The sequence below is a fragment of the Pipra filicauda genome, unplaced genomic scaffold (assembly GCF_003945595.2).
Source record: "Pipra filicauda isolate LSUMZ 115617 unplaced genomic scaffold, ASM394559v2 scaffold205_size1947385_pilon, whole genome shotgun sequence".
In the NCBI taxonomy this organism is placed as follows: Eukaryota; Metazoa; Chordata; class Aves; order Passeriformes; family Pipridae; genus Pipra; species Pipra filicauda.
The window spans coordinates 1,742,364-1,759,398 of NW_024104316.1; the positions used below are offsets into that span (position 1 = coordinate 1,742,364).

Genomic DNA, 17,035 nt, shown 5'->3' on the forward strand with positions numbered 1-17,035 from the left:
CTTCAGAAAAAAAAAAAAAAAACACCAAACCTCACAAACCCATGTATCAAAAAAGATTCAGAAACCCTACAGTGCTTTAACACAGTTCAGAAGAATAAAAATTGAAAATAAAATCAACAGCCCGGTATGGCAACAGCCACAAGGGAGAGTAAACAGATAAAAATCCCCTATTTGATGAAAGAAGACATTTCACATTTTAGCTGCACTAAATTCAGCACAACTCGACATGACTTTATGTTAAATCCTGTCATGGATAATTAGGGTCAACTCATACGGGCCCTTGCCTTATTTCCTAACACTTTTAAGATGATCAAAGTTATCTTTTTTAGGATTAGCTTATGGTTTCCAAGCAGTGCAGGCAGTAGGGGAGGGATGATCTTTGTTTCCACAAAGAACAGCAGTGTCCAACCTTGAATGGAGCCTTTCAGTGCTATCGCATATTAAATAGTCTGTAACACAGGAGGCCAAGTTTTACCAGTCAGGCATCAACAGGAAACCAGTTTCCCCCAGTTTGTTTCTCATCTTTTGGCCCAATCATGCAGCAGCTCCCACAGGTAGTGTTTGAACACTGCAAGAGCAGTGCCAGGACACATCAATAACAACCACATCTGATCAACAGCGAGCAACTGCACAGCCCCATCTAGCATGGGACACACTGAGACAGAAGAACATTGAATCTAAAAAGGGGGAGGAACAAAATTGTACCTAAGAGATCATCTGAAGGATTAAATCAGACTCTCTCTTAAAGCACCTGCAGTCACAAGCAGGAGTAATTTACTCTGGCTGTATGTCAGCACAAAATGGGCTTGCCAGTTGCGTTTTGATTTTCGCTGCATAAATACAATATCCCAAACCTCCAACTTTGCCAATCTGTGACTCCAATCCAGGAGTATTTGTTTTCTTTTCTTTCTAAACACTAAGATACTGAAGTACCTCAAGTGCACTTGATTGAAGAGCTTGATAATTCGAAACCAGTCTCCAAATTTCACTACAGCCAGGGGTACCCCCTCCACCAGCCTTACTCCCACTTAATTAGTTGCAACCTAAGATTATTTCAACCACATACATCAGCACCAGTCCAAGGGCCATCTTCAGACAGGAAATCCAGGGTACACCACATCCCAGATTACACTGTATACTGTTACTGTTTGTGTTCCAGGAAGTTATTTTATGACTAATAACTGAAACCAGACAAAACCCAGGCGATTTATTAGTTTTCATTCCTGCCAGAAATTTGTTAAAGAAAAATGTACCCAAACCCGTTTCTATCTGGCTTCGTTTATATTTAGATGGGAAAACAGTTCTAAATTTGAAAGACCTTTGTCACTACTATCATTCATAACTAGGGAAATTTTGATCTGGATCAAAAAAGAAGGAAAAATTAAAAACTTATAATCATTCAGTACCTCCATGCTGCCAAATCACAAATCAGGTCAATTTTAAATATGACATATTTTTTTAATTAAGACTATACCTCCTCAACCAAGCTCATCCTTCTTAGATGGCAGGAGATACTTTTACTAAAAACAGCTTACTGTGTGGTACTAATTAATTTTAATTTAGCTTAATATTACCAAAAAAATTAATTTCATGGATTTTGGTTGCACATCTCCTGCCCTGCTCATGAAATTGCACTGGAGCCTGTTGTCTCATCTTTTGAGGAAAGGGACCTATGGAAGCATGACCCCATAAAAAATTAACTTTGCTTAGTACAACACAAGAAGAAGTGTAGCATTTTATTTCTCTGCATGCAAACACACAAAACTAAACAGGAGGATTACCTGGGCAAAATGATTTTCTCTTCTGCTGTCAGAAAGGCATAATCATTGAAGGTACTAAACTTCATTGATGGTGGGTACTTGAAGGGTTTTGCCCCAAAGTTGAACTCACATTGCTGATAGGACATGAAACTAGCTGCAGCAAAAAAGCCAGACCTGCAACACGATGAACAGGTATTTTAGAACAACTTAAATAACAGTAGAGCTTTGCAGACATGTTACTACTATTACCATACAAAAATACACCCTGAGACAAAGAGACAAGTTTCCTTCAATACCAGAGTTTTGCAGCTCACTGGGAGAACATCCAGTTTTGGCTGCACATACCTTGTTTGGTTCTCAACTGCTGAATTTGAGTTTCCTAGTGACTCAGCCCATAAAGGCTGCCTATTCCACAACCAGGATTAGTCACACTTACACTAGGAGCAGATACATATATATGAATCCCTACAACCTCCTTGCACTGATCAGCTCAGGTATCTCCTTCAGAAGTGGAAAAAAGTATTTTTCTTCCAAACAGCTGCTGTTGGCAGAGCTGTGAGGAGCAGTACCAGTGCAAGGGACACCTCCATGGTCTCTGTTCCTTCAGGTTTATCTGAGCAGGCATAAAGTTGAGGAACTTGAAGCTCTTGTACATTTGTGAGGGACCTGTGCAGGAGGAGTCCAGGTCTGAGCTCTCTCAGCATAACATCCACCTGTTCTTCCTTGCCTGTGCAGGATTATCTCAGGACAGCTGCCTTTTCTTCACAGCCACACAGACAGCTTGTAAAAACACAGCTATTGCTTCTTTCAAATTTATTTACTCAAGGGCCCAAGTTCAGTAATACCCTAAGTTCTGACAAGTACTTGAATATATAAATTACACGCTCAAAGAACACGGCACCGCAAGCTGAATAGACAAGATACTCTGCAACTCTTTAAGCTGAACTACTCTTCGCCTCTTAGACACAGGAGGATTAATTTACAAAGTACTGTAATGTTTAATTAAGCTACACAGGAATCTGCTTTATCAAGTATTACACCAGCTTATGTTTTCAGAACTGAAAGGCTGAACTCCCCTGTGAGAGTTGGAGGCAGCCATGTGTTAATTTGTACAGGAGTTTGCAAAATAAACCTAACACCTTTCTGTAAGGCTGCCAAGAGATGTCCTCCCCTGAATACTCAATGTGCTACTCCAGGAGCTGTCCCCAGGGAATGGCAATCAATCAATATGTGCTCTTCAGCATTTACAGGACTGAGGCTTTATCTTTTAAAAGATGAAAAATTCCTCAAGCACCAGAAAACTGCTCATCTTTGCTACAGCCTCATTCTACTCTAATGCTGTGCTAATTTGACAGTAGAGAACATCACGTTGAACCTACCTTTGGAAAGTCCAAAGTATTTATTTTGCACCCTGAAATCCACCTGTAAAATTATATCCTTCTTGCTTTCTAAGCAACTTTCAACTGGGAAACCTGCATAATGATGGCTTCAGGTAAGTAAATATGAATTTACATCTCAAATTAGAAACTCTTCATATAATTAAAACAATTATCCATAGAGGTCATGTCCTTCCAAATGAGCATATACTTACACAGCAGATGAAAATACTTGCTTCTCAGCAGGAAGCTGGTTTCCATTTAAATAGAAGATCATTTGCTTTTCTTGCAAGTCTAGTAGAAATCCTATTGTGTCTCCTTACATGCAAAACAAAGACAATTTAAAGATTTCACTTTTGTTAAATGCCAGCAGCTGAAACAGTTATTGTTTCAAGTATCACATACGTCACTATGAGTTGTCTCACTTAAAAGGAACTGTTTGCAAAAGCACAAAGGAAGAAACATTGATACAGAAATTTAAAAAAAAAAAACAAACAAACCCAAGAGAAAATAGTAAAAAAATAAAGTATTTTAGTCTGCCAGAGCATTAACACTACACAGTTATAGAAGTATTGCAGAATATTTGCCAAAGCCAGAAGAAAGCTGCACTCTGTCACTCCTTGGCTATTTTACCTCTGTTGGAGGGTAGACTTTAGCAAGTGTGTGTTCTGGGGATGAATTTCCAATATGCTTGTGCTATTTATTTTTAAGAGGTGTTTTAATTTAGCCATCCTTGGGAGAAAATTCTAATAGAAGAGAAGGCGGCACAGTTCACACAAGCATGGCATGCACAGGCTCCTACCAAGATTTCAAAGCTGAGATCAAGAACAGAACTTTGCTGTCCAAGTAGTTATCCAAGAATTTAAAGTAAGCAAGACAGTGCAACTCCTCCTTAAAAAAAAAAAAAAAAAAAATCTAATTGAGAAATCAGGGGTTTTTTTCCCCTTCTCTACAATAACTCTTTGAACCCAGAAAGGAAGATTTTAGCCTTGTTTTGTAGGGCTACAAACATCTGGAAAAAAAGTCTTATGACTAAAAATCTTATGATTAAATGTCCAGCCATGTTAATTGGTGCTGTGGTTTGTACTCTGCCTTTGAAAAGAAAAACTACTTAAGCAACAAGATTCTCTTTGCACGAACTGGGGAGCAAGACTGAGTGTCCACTTTGCACATTCAGACCACTGTTAAAGACACACAGTAATTCTTAAACCTTTAGGATCATCGGGATTAGGAACAGCTCTGTTCACACACACTAACAGACACCTGCAAGACTACAAAAAAACCCTGTGCAGAAATCCAGTTAGGACAAACAGAAGATGGGCTGAATACCTTCTTTCCAGCAGGGATGGGAATGTGGTTTACTTCTGGCATTGTACCAGATCAGCTGCCGGCAGCCGTCGTAGGCACAGGAGTATTCATCGTCCCCGATGCCATAACCTTCCTTTAGAGAGAGAGCAAAACATTTCAGTCTGCAGCCTTTCCTCACACAGAACAGCTTATTTTTATTCACCTAAACCACTCATCTAAGAACAGGAAGGGTTTCTCCCACTTCCATCAGGGTAATTTTTTTTTTTTTTGTTTCAAACTAGTCGTAGTTTCATTTTCACAGCAAAAAGGCATTTGTTGGGGTGAGGAGGAGGGGAGAAGTGGATATTGTTTTCAAAGTGTTTTCCCTTCTCTGTGACCTCAAGTCACTCCTGCCTGTTAAAGTATTTAATAATCAGAAGGCCAGTACCCAAATAGCCATGTTAAATTTTTGCATCTTAAAAGGTCACCACAGAATCATAACCACTCTCTTATCTTGAAGTCCCAGTACCAAACTTGCAGTACCTTCCCCCACAAGATATCCACGTGCCACCAGAACCTACAGCACACAAAGAACAAACCCACAGCCCTTTCACTGAATTTATTGCATATTGTGTCCTTTTCAGTGCCAGCCTCCCTCAAACTGTGCAACCTTATCATCAAGTGATATGGTCCAAGGCAAAACACAAAACTAAGAGTTTCAGAGTGGGAGAAAAAAAAACACCTGTCATGTAGCAGAGCCCAAACATGAATCTCAAAAGCATTATGGAAGGTAAGTAACTTCCTCATGCTCAGCATGATTTGTCTGGAGTGCAAATACCAGACAGCATCTGATTACACAAGCCTCCCATGTCCCGAATTAAAGCTAAGCCCAGCTAATGGGTGTTTAATGTCATATTTAGGACTAGTCTTTTTGTTACACACGCTGTAAATAAAGAGCATATGGCTTCTGAGGCCTGTGTTTGTGACATACCCAGATGATATCCTTGTATTTCAGGGACACACACCTGATGAACTCAAATAACAGTCACATTCAGCCACCAGCAAAACAGCTGCAGCAACAGAAAAATCATCCTGCTCAGAGATGCAACATCTCCCATTTCCATACCTTGTACAGGATGCACTCACAGAAAAATGCACATACACCAAGCTCCTTAACAGTAAGTGGGAAAAAAAAATCTTTTAAGCCTCTTAGCAGTCTAAAGGCAGACACATGGCCTTTTATTTCCAACAGTTTCTGTTACACTCAATGTCTACATTGTATTTTTGTTTGGTTGGGGTTTTTCTTTTCTGTGTGGTTTACTTTTTTTTTATTTAAATTTAAATCACGCTTCCGTTCCATGCTAGAAATGTGGGACTGATCTTTGGATGTGATGCAGAGATATATGCATCAGCAGAGGACAATGCTATTTACATGAATAATTAGAAGAAATGGAGCAAGACCTCTGAACTCACAGGAACACTTAAATTAAGTGGTGAAAAAAAAGCTACTCTTCCATTCCTCTTGGGTTTCTCACCACTGGTGTTTGTTTAATCTCCTTGATGTATTTCTCTCCTACCCCCCACTATCCATATTTGGTCACATGTATGTATTTAGCCTATCTTCATATTAGCTTCTGCATTTGCCTCAGCTGTAGAATGACTTTTTCTATAATAATCAGAAATGAGCAGTTTTACCTGCTTATTCTACATTAAATATATAATTCTCCTTTGAAATTAAATTCCAAGTAGGGACAGAAACCCATAAAATTACAACAATAAAGAAGGGGCTATAGGTGCAATTTTTACTCAAGCTCAGCCAGTAGAAGAGTCAACTTAAAATCCCAGTGCTGTCTTTCCATTCTCAGCAGTTAGGTGAGGCCAAACATGACTTTTAGTCCTAAAATTCTAGCTTGCACTTCAGTGGTCATTTGGAAGGTTGATAATATGAAAAATTAACTCTAAGCTGAAGCAGACAAGTTTTTTGGGTAGTCATTGTTATGCTTTCTAACTGTTATAGAAATACTGAAGCAAATTATGCCACAGCATACAAAGTCTGTAACACCCATACAGAGCTACCACGAAGATTTAAGAAGAAACAAGTCCTAGTTACATCTCTGTGATGATTGGCTATGTTTGGAATTCATGTGCACATGGCACATTTTGCTTTAATAGCAGCAAGCACATAATCTTAGAAGCAAATAGTAGGAAGAAGGATACTTAGAATTAAGAATAAGACAAAGTTATATGGATGAGAAGGACAGCAAAGAAAACTATAAAATATGTCAGTGTACTTGTTCTGTACTATCAGAATAAAGGCAAAGGGGTAGGGGGTAGAAGGTTTAATCGTTTTGTAATCCTTATTTTTAATTTATAAGAAGTTTTCACATACCCAAACTGTACCATATTGCTGCTCCCAGCAGACCAGATGATACCATGCTATGAAACCATGACACATGCTATCCCAGAGTCAATTTAAATAAGTTTTTCCCTTATGAAAGTTAATTTAACAGGAAGGCATGTCAAAGAGGGCTGCTTGGTGACCTATGTATGATGAACTGCTGGTTCCTACTGACTTACTGTTTACTTACAGAAACAGACAGTAACCACTGTTATCTAAAGAATTTCCAAGGAGAGACTAAGCCACAAGAAATAAGTTTCCAGTAGCTTCCAGACAACAGCAAGCAAATAACAAGCTGTCACTGTTAGCAGCTCTGCAGGACTTGTGTGAACAGTGTCAGTCTGCAGCAATGACAACACAGATTTCTCTTGTGCCACCAAATTCAACAAAAACAGCTTCATGGAGGTACAGAAAAACTGAAGGACATAACCAAGTACTCAGTCACCACCACAGAATAACCGGAGCTGTTTTCACAGGGGTTGCAAGTAGAAAAATACTGATGTCACATCATCGGCTCGATGACATTTCGCGTTACTCACATGGTTGAGAAATTTGCTGTCTTTGGTAGCCCATCCTATTTGCATCACTCCCGAAGTGATGACTGTAACTTCGTAGTACCAGACCCCGGAATCGACACAGAACGTGCACCTGACGCTCTCAAAGGACGAGGCGTCACATCGAGCCTACCAAAAACCAAACCAAACGTTCAGCTGCTGCAAAACGAGCACTCAAGAGAGCCTCTTTTCTCCCCCTGGCTCGAGTTTCTTGCATGTAAGAATACACCAACATAATTTTAGAGGCACTTCAGACAAAGTGACCTCTCTTCATAGCAGTAATTATCACAAAAACTAGTGAGTAGGCAAGACTGAAAATCGTTCGGTGGTTAAGCCACAGGAAAAAAGAAAAGTAGGAGGTTGACAAAGTCAATTTAAAGATTTAAAGACTGAGACAACCAAGACAGGAAGACTTAAAACACTGGTTTATTAGCTGACTTCTGATATGAAGGACAAGGAGGTAATTCAATGTTAAGTCATGAAAATTCATCTCTTAAGTAGTCAAGCAAGTTTTTAGAAGGAATTACAGAGGGGGGAAAAAAAAACCCCACATGGCTGAGACAAAAATCTGATGCTCTTTTCAAGACTAAACAGGATAAACAGTAGAATTATACTTCGTGTAATTTTAATCCAAATGAGTGAGAAGCCAGCTGACTCAAGCATTCTCCTAATTTCTCTGAAGTTTTGGGGCACAGATACAGGCATTACTTAATTTGAACGTTTCTACAATTGAGATCAGGGTAGTGATGTTACAGCCCTCCTGATGACAAAGCAAATTTCCTGTATAAAGCTGGCAGAGAACTTGGATTAATTCTAGGAAAAATCACTGGAGCAAGTGGCGAACAAAATAGTTGAAACCTGCCTTTTTCTACAGACTTTTTCAGGTTGAAAACATGAGAACAATATCCTACCTCTAATCCATGTGGTGAGATCTTCAGGTATTCACTGACATCGTTACTGTTCAGCATAGCCCTAATGTTGGTCAAGTCAACCTTCTCATATGTAAACTGCCTGCCTTCTTTTAAAACTGCAAAATAAAACTAGTTTTAATCATTGCTGTAGCAAAACTTGATTTGAAGCATTTCACACAGTGACAGTCAATCTCTCTACAATCCAGGTAATTTTTGGCATAACTGAATGAAGGATTAACATTTTGCCTGCATGAAAACAGCTTCCAATGCACTGTGTGTTAAATATCCTGCATGACCTGTACCTCTGACTAGAGCTCCCACAGTCTAATTGCTACTTTCAGGAAACCCACAGGCAAATGGAAGGCATCCAAGTTCACACCAAGGTGCCACTGCTTCAGGACTTACCATTGTATTTGAATATTCAGCTGGGCAGAGTTTTTCCTGATTCATCACAGTGGAAAAGATTTGAGGATGGGAAGACGGGGGAAAATAAGGACTTAAAGTTTTGTATCCTCTCATTTCCAGGTAGAAGATGAACTTAAACTGAGCCAAAGCAGCTCTGTCTCCCTGCTTCCCCTTTCCACATGGAAGGATCAAAAGCATTTATCCTGCCAGGTGTCAAACTGCTGACACACACATGTTAATTTACAAATCAAAGATCCTATCTTCACACATCCCAAACTTGCTACAACACTTATACAGACGTTTACTAAACACAACTGACACTGGCACATGAAGCCCAACAGACCTTTTATCCAAATTTATCCAAAAGGCATTAGAAACCACAGGGTTCTTAAGAGTTGCTGCACCCTTGAAATTACAACTAAACAAGCAAATTTGATGATAGCTATGTCTGGTTTTTGGATGACTAACAAAAGTGCTTTGTCAAACACTTTTCAGTTTTGATCACAAGACCATATCTTAACTTTAGAAAGTCTTTAAGAACTCTTCAAGCCTGTGCACCACTGGGGTATGACCACAGCAGTGACAGCCACCAGGACTTGTCAGCAATCCATCTGTTCCAGAGACAGAGCTGCACTACTGAGCCACTCAGCACATTTGCTGAAACGTGGGTTGCAGGAAATTGGTGCAAAGAAGAATTTTCACTGCAGCTCCAACTTGCTGAGTACACACCACTTCCCTCCAAAAACGTTTTCCTTGCCAAAATTTCCTTTCCATGCAATTAGACTGGATCTATTTCTTGGGGTTTTTTGTTTGTTTTGTTTTGTTTTCTTTTTCAAGGAGATATTACAAATGCAGTCAGGTGTAGTAAGTGCTTATACAAAACAAACACAAAGCAGTCCTCCATTCTCCTTGGAGAAGTGCTTAAAATTAAATTAATCCATCCCTTTATACCTACACAGATTGTCTAAACTCCACTGGGCACAGAATCCAACCTGGCGTTTTAAGTAGTCTGGATTATCTGTCCACTTCTCAAGCAAGATCAGTTGGTCACTAATGCACGATTCAGAAACTGTCATTTTATTTTCACCTGCAATTTGAGAGCAGAAAGAATAATTGCTAGGGATAAATTTAGTTAAAAACAGTAACATCCTACAAATGCAGTAGAACCCTCCACACACATTTAAACATGACTATTACAAATAGCACGAAATTCTTTCCCCAAGCAGATGTGAAATTACCTTCACTCAGATTTACCACTTCTCAGCACAGAGCTGCACCATCAAGAGACAGATCACAGCTTTTCTACATCTCTCCAGTAGAGATTTATTTCTTTTCAAGTAACAAAGGTCTCATGTTGTAAGTCATTATGTAGTAATTTCTAAGCTGAGGAGTGAGTTTCAGCAAATCTCTTAAGGGTTTGTGGGTGGGGGTGTCATTAAAGCAATAAATGTTTTTTCCTGCCTACAAACTCCCAATCCTAACTGTTCTCTCTCTCTAATACAGATTTGTTTCAGTGACAAAGGCCTCATGTCACAAGGCCTTCTACAGCAATTTCTAACAGGGAAAATAAGCAAATTCAGCAAATATCTCAAGGGTTTTGAGGGGTAGGGGGATGTCACTAAAACGATAAATATATCTTCTTGCCTGTAAGTGGACAAACATTTCTCTTAAATATTTGTGATTCCACCAATCCAGTCTCTCATGCTCAGAGCTGTGATCAGATAAAGGGACAATCATGCAGCAGGAGCCACAGGGTGACTGTTAAAAGCAGCATCAGGCCAATACTTACTCGTTTGTGCAAACTTCTCCAGTGCTATTAGTGCAAAAAGCATCACTGTCGGGTGGGACTGGAAGTTCTAAACATGGACAGTAAGAAGAGTTATTTAATAAATACCCAGCACAGATGGACAGGAAGAGCTGTGAGTCTGTCACAGAATGTTTTAGGTTCAAAGGAACCTCTGAAGTTCCTGTATTCCCCCTCCTGTGGAAAGCTGGTTTGAATAGATCAGGCTACCCAGAGCCTCATGCCACTGACTTGTAATTACCTCCAAGGATGGACATCCCACAGACTCTGGAATCTCAGCTTTCCATAACACACTTCCAGTATTTACTAAACATGGCCCTAACTTCTCACAATAATAAAAAAAATTGCATTATAATTGCTACGTATGGATGCCTACAGAAAGATCAAAGACACTTACCAAGCTCTGAAGTAAATATTCCAATATTCCTGGGCTGAGTAAGCCTATGCTCGCGGGACCTGCAAGAACACCAGGAATGAAATCCACCCGTGGGAACCACCACATACTCATCATCACAGATCTTTCAAACACAAGGTAACAAATTAAAGAACATCCAAGAGTTTCATAGCCAAGCAGAACTATAATGTAGAACAATTATCATTGTTCCCAGTCAAATACTTGCTGCACATTTAATAATTACACAGTTACTGGCACATTGCAGTCCTTTTCAGTTTATCTGCTGTAAGTGGGTACAGAGTTCTAGTCATGCTTCTCAGAGTTTGAAATAAGACTCCCCCAGCCTCCACTAAGCATTTTCATGCTCATTACTTTCACAAAGGGACTCACACCCTTTTACTTCCAGAGTCAACATGTAAAGTCCAGCTCCATTTACCAGCAGCCCAAAATAATCAAAAGTGAGAATCTGATATCACCAACTTGATAGGTAATTCTACAGTTTGCAGCAGCACCATAGCAAGCAGCCAATTTAAAAGAGAAAAGCCCTGAAATACTGTCTGCTGAATCAAAAGGGAATCAAATTCTGGCATCTACAAACTAACTGCAGTGGGTTCCAACACTGCATTCACAGATTTGCTGCCTGAGCTGATACAATGAGATCTGTGTCCACTAAGATGAAAATAGATAAAGGATCTTCCAGCCTTTGTTCTTTGTTTTTTGACAGAAATTGGTTTTTTAATAATCATTAAGTGATACTGGACAATCACCTTTTTCCCCTATTTCCTATCCACTTTCAGAAAAGGAGCACAAAAACCTAGATATAAAACAGTCCATCAGCAGGAAGGAAACTTAATCATCAGTTTCCAAACAGGGTACTAGAAATAACAGGGAATAAAAATTCTATATGAAAAGTCACTTTAAAATAGAATCTCAGCAATTTTAAGCAACACAGAAGAGAGAATCTTTTCAGCTGACTACAACAGAACAAGACACATCTATTGGAAAAAGCATCTTTTTTTTTTGTTTGTTTCTATACAGCCTCCAAGGCCACCAATTTGATAGTTCTGCCTCCTGGGTATGGAATGTGTCCTCAGTAATTCACAGACAGAGCAGGTCTGCAGAGGAGAGTGATTACCAGTGCTAAGGCAATATTCCAGCAACAGTGATCCTCAGTCACTAACCAGGCACCAGGATTTGTGAGTGGCTCATTCAAACCCTGGTGGGTGAGACTTCAACACTTTAATCGAGCAGGTTCTGTCACGCCCACCACCCACGGTCTCCCCTCCATGCAGAACATCATTCAGCTCTAAGAAAACACTCCTGACCTAGTCTGCATCGTGGCTACTTAAAGCAGGAGGTGCTGCAACCAGCCCAGTGCCAGCTGTCAGAAGAACCCCCCTGCTTTACCTGCCAACTTCTCTGCTAAGCAGCCGAGCACTGCAGTCGTGTTCCGGTGCTTGGCAGGGTGACAGGCATCCTGGCAAGCAGCAGCTCCACTTAAGTTTAGGATTTCTGTTAACTTCTGTAATGCATCCTGCAAAAGGAAAAAAAAAAAATAATCAAAAATCTCTTATTTAACATTACTGACAGATGCAGCTCCCCCACCCCAGCTCGACATATTACAACAAATTATTGTTACTGAAGTCAGCCTCATATAACAGACAGCACGGGGTGATTGTCTTCTAAGATAAGATAATAAAGAACAGAGGGGAAGAAAAGGTCAACAGATCCAAGAATTGTAACTTTAAAATCACCACCAGATTGTTGGTCATTGCAGTGATCAACAGCTCAGGACACTTGTGGACATACCTAAGTGAGCTCCCTACAGCAACAGGAACTGTTACAAGTAGACAAAGGCAAACAATACCAATCAGCACATATCACATCTAATGTTTCCAGTGTCCTAAAACTCACACCCTTTCCAAAAGAAAAGGACTGTTTCAGATTTTAGAATTCAGGACTAAAGAGACATGTCCCCCTCTCCAAAAAGCCCACGTTCCCATAATAAATTTAGGATGCTGTCAGCTTTTTACAGGATGTCCTAAATGGTATTCTTGAGGGCATAAATGGCTTTATGTAGTCACATGAATTTAGGAAGTAAATGAGGGTAATAAATCTAAAATGACTTGCTTCATTCAGGCAGGATGGTATGGATAAAATTCAAGATAGGTCTAGAGCATATCCTGCATTTTCAGGGTAGTCAGGGGTTAATCTAGAGCCAGAACCAGTCATCTCATAGGGAGAACCCCACCCTGCAAAGTTCCAAATCTTCCTCAACTTTCCAGACTTCATGAAAGTTTCAGCTGATTCAGATTGAAACTGCATAATCTCAGGCAAGGATCTAATTAAAATAGAAGAACTCCTCATATTGAAGTCATCAGCAGCCATTTGGAGGAAAAATGAGCACTGCTCAAGTTGAAGAGATGTGTTTTTTTGAATTGTATCCTGAGCCACACTGAAATCAGTTTACTGTGCTAAAGGCTGAGGTCTGCCCAGAGATCACACCAAAAAGTAGTTATGTTCTTAAAAGGAAAGCCACAAAAACAGAACTGATGAACAGGACTGAGCCAAGTGGAAAGAACAGAGAAAGAAGAAAATGACTAAGCCATAGACTTGGGATGGAAAAGCCTCACTAAAATTAGACTCTTGACATACTCTGATACTGCTTTTAGCCATTATTAGAACTGTCAGAGATCAACTATTTTTGAGTTAAATAAAGACTTTATAGAATAAACAGTTTACTGCACTGCCATTTTAACTTTATGGACTGACTTCATAGCCTGCAATAACAGAAAATTAAATTCAGCCTGCTGCTGTTCTCCATCTGTTGTGGAAGTGGGGCACTGACTAAAATTCTTAAGACCAAAAACTTTATAAACTTATCCTGTCTAGAAAGTGAACAGCAGCACACACTTCACTAGGCTGCACGTGACCAGCAGATCCCACAGCTGCAGCTCTGTGTGCTGTAAGAAGACTACACAGCAAAAACCTCTGTGCACCCCAGAAAAAACAGGCACCTTGATCCTTTTGTCTTGATAAGATCAGCTATTTTGGAGCAAATTCCTTAAGTACCTAAAAAAAAAAAAAAAAGTCCCGTGGCTTCTGAAAACAAATTATTTGGTTGCCAAGCACATTGTATAGCCTAACAAAAAAATCCCAAATCACTCTTCATATGGTGCATTCCCAGTGGTCTCCATTTCCTGACTTCTTTTTTCAAGCAGGCAAAGTTTCTAGTCATGGCTTTGCTTTCAAAATAACGCTGCAGCTTGTGTGACAGTCAAAATACATTTCTCATGTTCAAAAGTCTCAGATGCCTTTAATCCATAGCCAAGAGGAAACAAACCCATTTCAGGTAGTTTGAGAGCTTGACTAGTTCTCCAGCCACTCATGCAACCAGCTTTTTATATCCCTAACATCACCAGTGGAAAACTAAAACTGGCAGCATCAGTAGCTTGAGAAATGAAAGCTGCAATGATGTGATCATCGATTTCTGAAGAAGTGAGATCATGACAAGCATTTGAAGACAGACAAGTTCATTATGTTTAGCATGTTGAAGCACTTGAGGCTCTCACTAACCCACCTGTACCAACAACACTATGAACACCTCGGGTCACTTTTCCATCCAAAACCAGATTAGTGGTTGGTAAACAAAAAAATATTCTAATTAGCCCAAACAATATAGAGATATTTCATAGTAAAAAATTGTCACTTGTTTTAACTTCACACCCCCCCTTGTGCTGCATTCCTTACGTGCAGGGCAGGAACAAATTCAATAGTGACTTGTAAATGTGCAGCTTTCTGAAGGTGAGAACAAAAGGGCAGAACTTGTTCAGCTTTTGCAGCACCTGCACAGCACAGGGCTGTTTGTACCACATGGCAAGGGAGGGCAGCCAGAAAAACAGCTACAGACCAAAGACCTCTTGTTCTTTCCTATAAACCATTTATCTTTTTTTTGGGGGGCTGGGGGGGGGAAATGCTTCTAGCATTAATTAGCACTTAGATACCAAGTCACCACAAATGACTCAAAATTGAAGGTAATACCCATTTTCTGAACCACAAACAGTCTTGCATCACTGGTGAAACCCACCCAGAAGAGATCACGGGTGTGGCAACCACGAGTAACCGACCTTCAGCCACAGATAAATACATTTGCTTTGGACTCACTTTTGTTGGCAGTGGACATTCATCAAGTAGTAGCGTTATAACAGCTGGTCCCAGGGGATCTTCTAATGGAATAACTCTAATTAAAGATTGCACAACTTCCAACCAGCCTTCATCTGTCAACCACAAAACAGAAGCGACGCTCAGAATTAACACTGTGATTCTGAACTGTTCAAAATACATCCCCAAGTGTAAACTGAAAAATCCTCCAAATTACCCAGCGGGTTTGCAGATGCCAGGGGAAACAGTTTACTTTTTACATTACTACTTTGCACCAGTTTAGAAGTTTAAATTCCAGAAGGAAAAAAAGCTTACAGGAGCTTGGGTTACAGTGAACACCTGTGCTGTTTGGAGAGCAGTCTTGCCCAGGCAATTCTTTAGTTCCCACTGCTATTAGGAAGGGCTGCTCTTGGTGCACTTTGTTCTAGTGTGATACTCAAGAGTTCAGCATCCAGTGCCAACTCTTAAGTGTTAAAAGCAGCATCAGTGACACTGAGGAAATAATTTTTCTTTAACCACAATCAGATCACTCTTCCTGAGTTCCCCTCAAGTAACATGAGTTTGTCCCATGCCTGCTGGCCTAGAGAAAATTTGTTTTCCTAAGGAACAGCTCTCCCTGTTGAATGAGTTAGACAAAGGCTTTTGCTTGCAAGCAAACAACAATTCACATATAAGATGTTAACCTACCAATAAAGTAAGCAGATTTGGATTTATAAGAAAGTAATTCCCTTAGAAGTGAAAATAAAGAGAGTCTGTATCTGTATACAGATGCAAAGTATTTTACTGAACTGCTGTAATATCTAACCAGGTTGGTAAATTTATTTTAATACAGAAATAGATTTCCTAAGACCAGTATCAACTCTACTGGTAGAGAGACTAAAATTCATCTAATCCAGAAGTTTGGTGGAAGTCTTGAGCTGGGAGAATTTCTCTACTGTAACAAAGATAGAAGAGCCCCTGCACGAACTTGGCTCATCTTGCAGGAGCACTTAGGGACAGAGTTAGAACAAATACATCAGTAAAGCAGAGGTCTAAGGTCAGCAAAACCCAAACCAAACCAAAGAGTATGTGCTATTTGAGGACACCAGAGCATGTGGGCTTAAACCATGTCCACACTGACATATTAGGCTGTTCCTGCCCTAGCTGCAAACTGCCATTCTTTGTGGCTTATGGTTTAATGCCACTGACACTGGTTCCTTCTGGAGAGTTCACGTGGGAAGTTTAATGGAGTCAAAGAAACTCAGGCAAATGCAGTGAGCTCAGTGAGGCTTTTAAAGGGCAAAACTGTATTCTGGATCCCCAGAGCTATAGCAAGTTGTACCACATCCTGCTAGCATGTATTTTTCTTTGCAAAGAAAAGAGGGCTCCGGGGTTTGGGTTTTTTGGGTTGTTTTTTTTTGCTTAGGAGTCACAACTGAAATGTCCAACACAATGCCTTGATACCTGTTTCTGCCATTTCATGCAACGTGATCATTGAATAAGGAGGCTCCTGGTCACTGAAAGAGATATTACACAGGTCAAAATTTATGCACAGTCATCAACATAATACGCTGAATAAAATGATAATGCACAGACATGAAACAAATCCAGGAACTGTTTAACAAAAGGATGTTACATAGGCTGCAGAACGCTAATGCCACTTTCAGGTCTGAAACACAGATGGGATCTGAGCCTTTCTTTGGCTCAAAGTCAACATCTGCATATCTGCAACAGCTGCTAAGTGGAATTGTGATCCCCATCTGCAAGTCTAAAAGCTGAATGTAATGCTTAGGCTGAGTGCTGTTCATTAGCAGGGTTCCTCAGAGCACATAACAGGAGACTGCATGTCAGGGGTCATGAAGTGAACCAAGAATTGCACAAGGGGCATCGCTTCTTCTCTGCTAAATATATAAATATTAAAAAAACTGAAAGGCAAGCCACCTAACAGCATCACAGCCTACAAACAAGAGCTGATAAAGAAGATGTTAAGGCAGTTTAACAGAAGA

The 17,035-nt window shown here is 40.0% G+C and overlaps 1 protein-coding gene and 1 long non-coding RNA gene across 3 annotated transcripts in view; one reads left to right on the plus strand and one right to left on the minus strand.

Moving 5' to 3' along the window:
- RSPRY1 (ring finger and SPRY domain containing 1) overlaps positions 1-17,035 on the minus strand; it is a 38,151-nt gene that overhangs the window by 4,015 nt on the left and 17,101 nt on the right. For both annotated transcript variants that reach the window (XM_027716217.2, XM_027716215.2), the window contains exons 4-14: positions 16,494-16,546; positions 15,054-15,166; positions 12,297-12,423; positions 10,893-10,951; positions 10,481-10,547; positions 9,647-9,778; positions 8,287-8,402; positions 7,361-7,504; positions 4,466-4,577; positions 3,352-3,454; positions 1,782-1,934 (exon numbers count right to left, since the gene is read on the minus strand). In XM_027716217.2, the coding sequence (XP_027572018.1) occupies positions 1,782-1,934; positions 3,352-3,454; positions 4,466-4,577; positions 7,361-7,504; positions 8,287-8,402; positions 9,647-9,778; positions 10,481-10,547; positions 10,893-10,951; positions 12,297-12,423; positions 15,054-15,166; positions 16,494-16,546 (1,179 nt within the window). The remainder of the gene's footprint in view (positions 1-1,781; positions 1,935-3,351; positions 3,455-4,465; positions 4,578-7,360; positions 7,505-8,286; positions 8,403-9,646; positions 9,779-10,480; positions 10,548-10,892; positions 10,952-12,296; positions 12,424-15,053; positions 15,167-16,493; positions 16,547-17,035) is intronic.
- Positions 3,036-7,966, plus strand: LOC120323178. Its single transcript, XR_005563400.1, has 3 exons — positions 3,036-3,252; positions 5,439-5,601; positions 7,014-7,966. It is a non-coding gene; the product is annotated as an uncharacterized LOC120323178 (long non-coding RNA).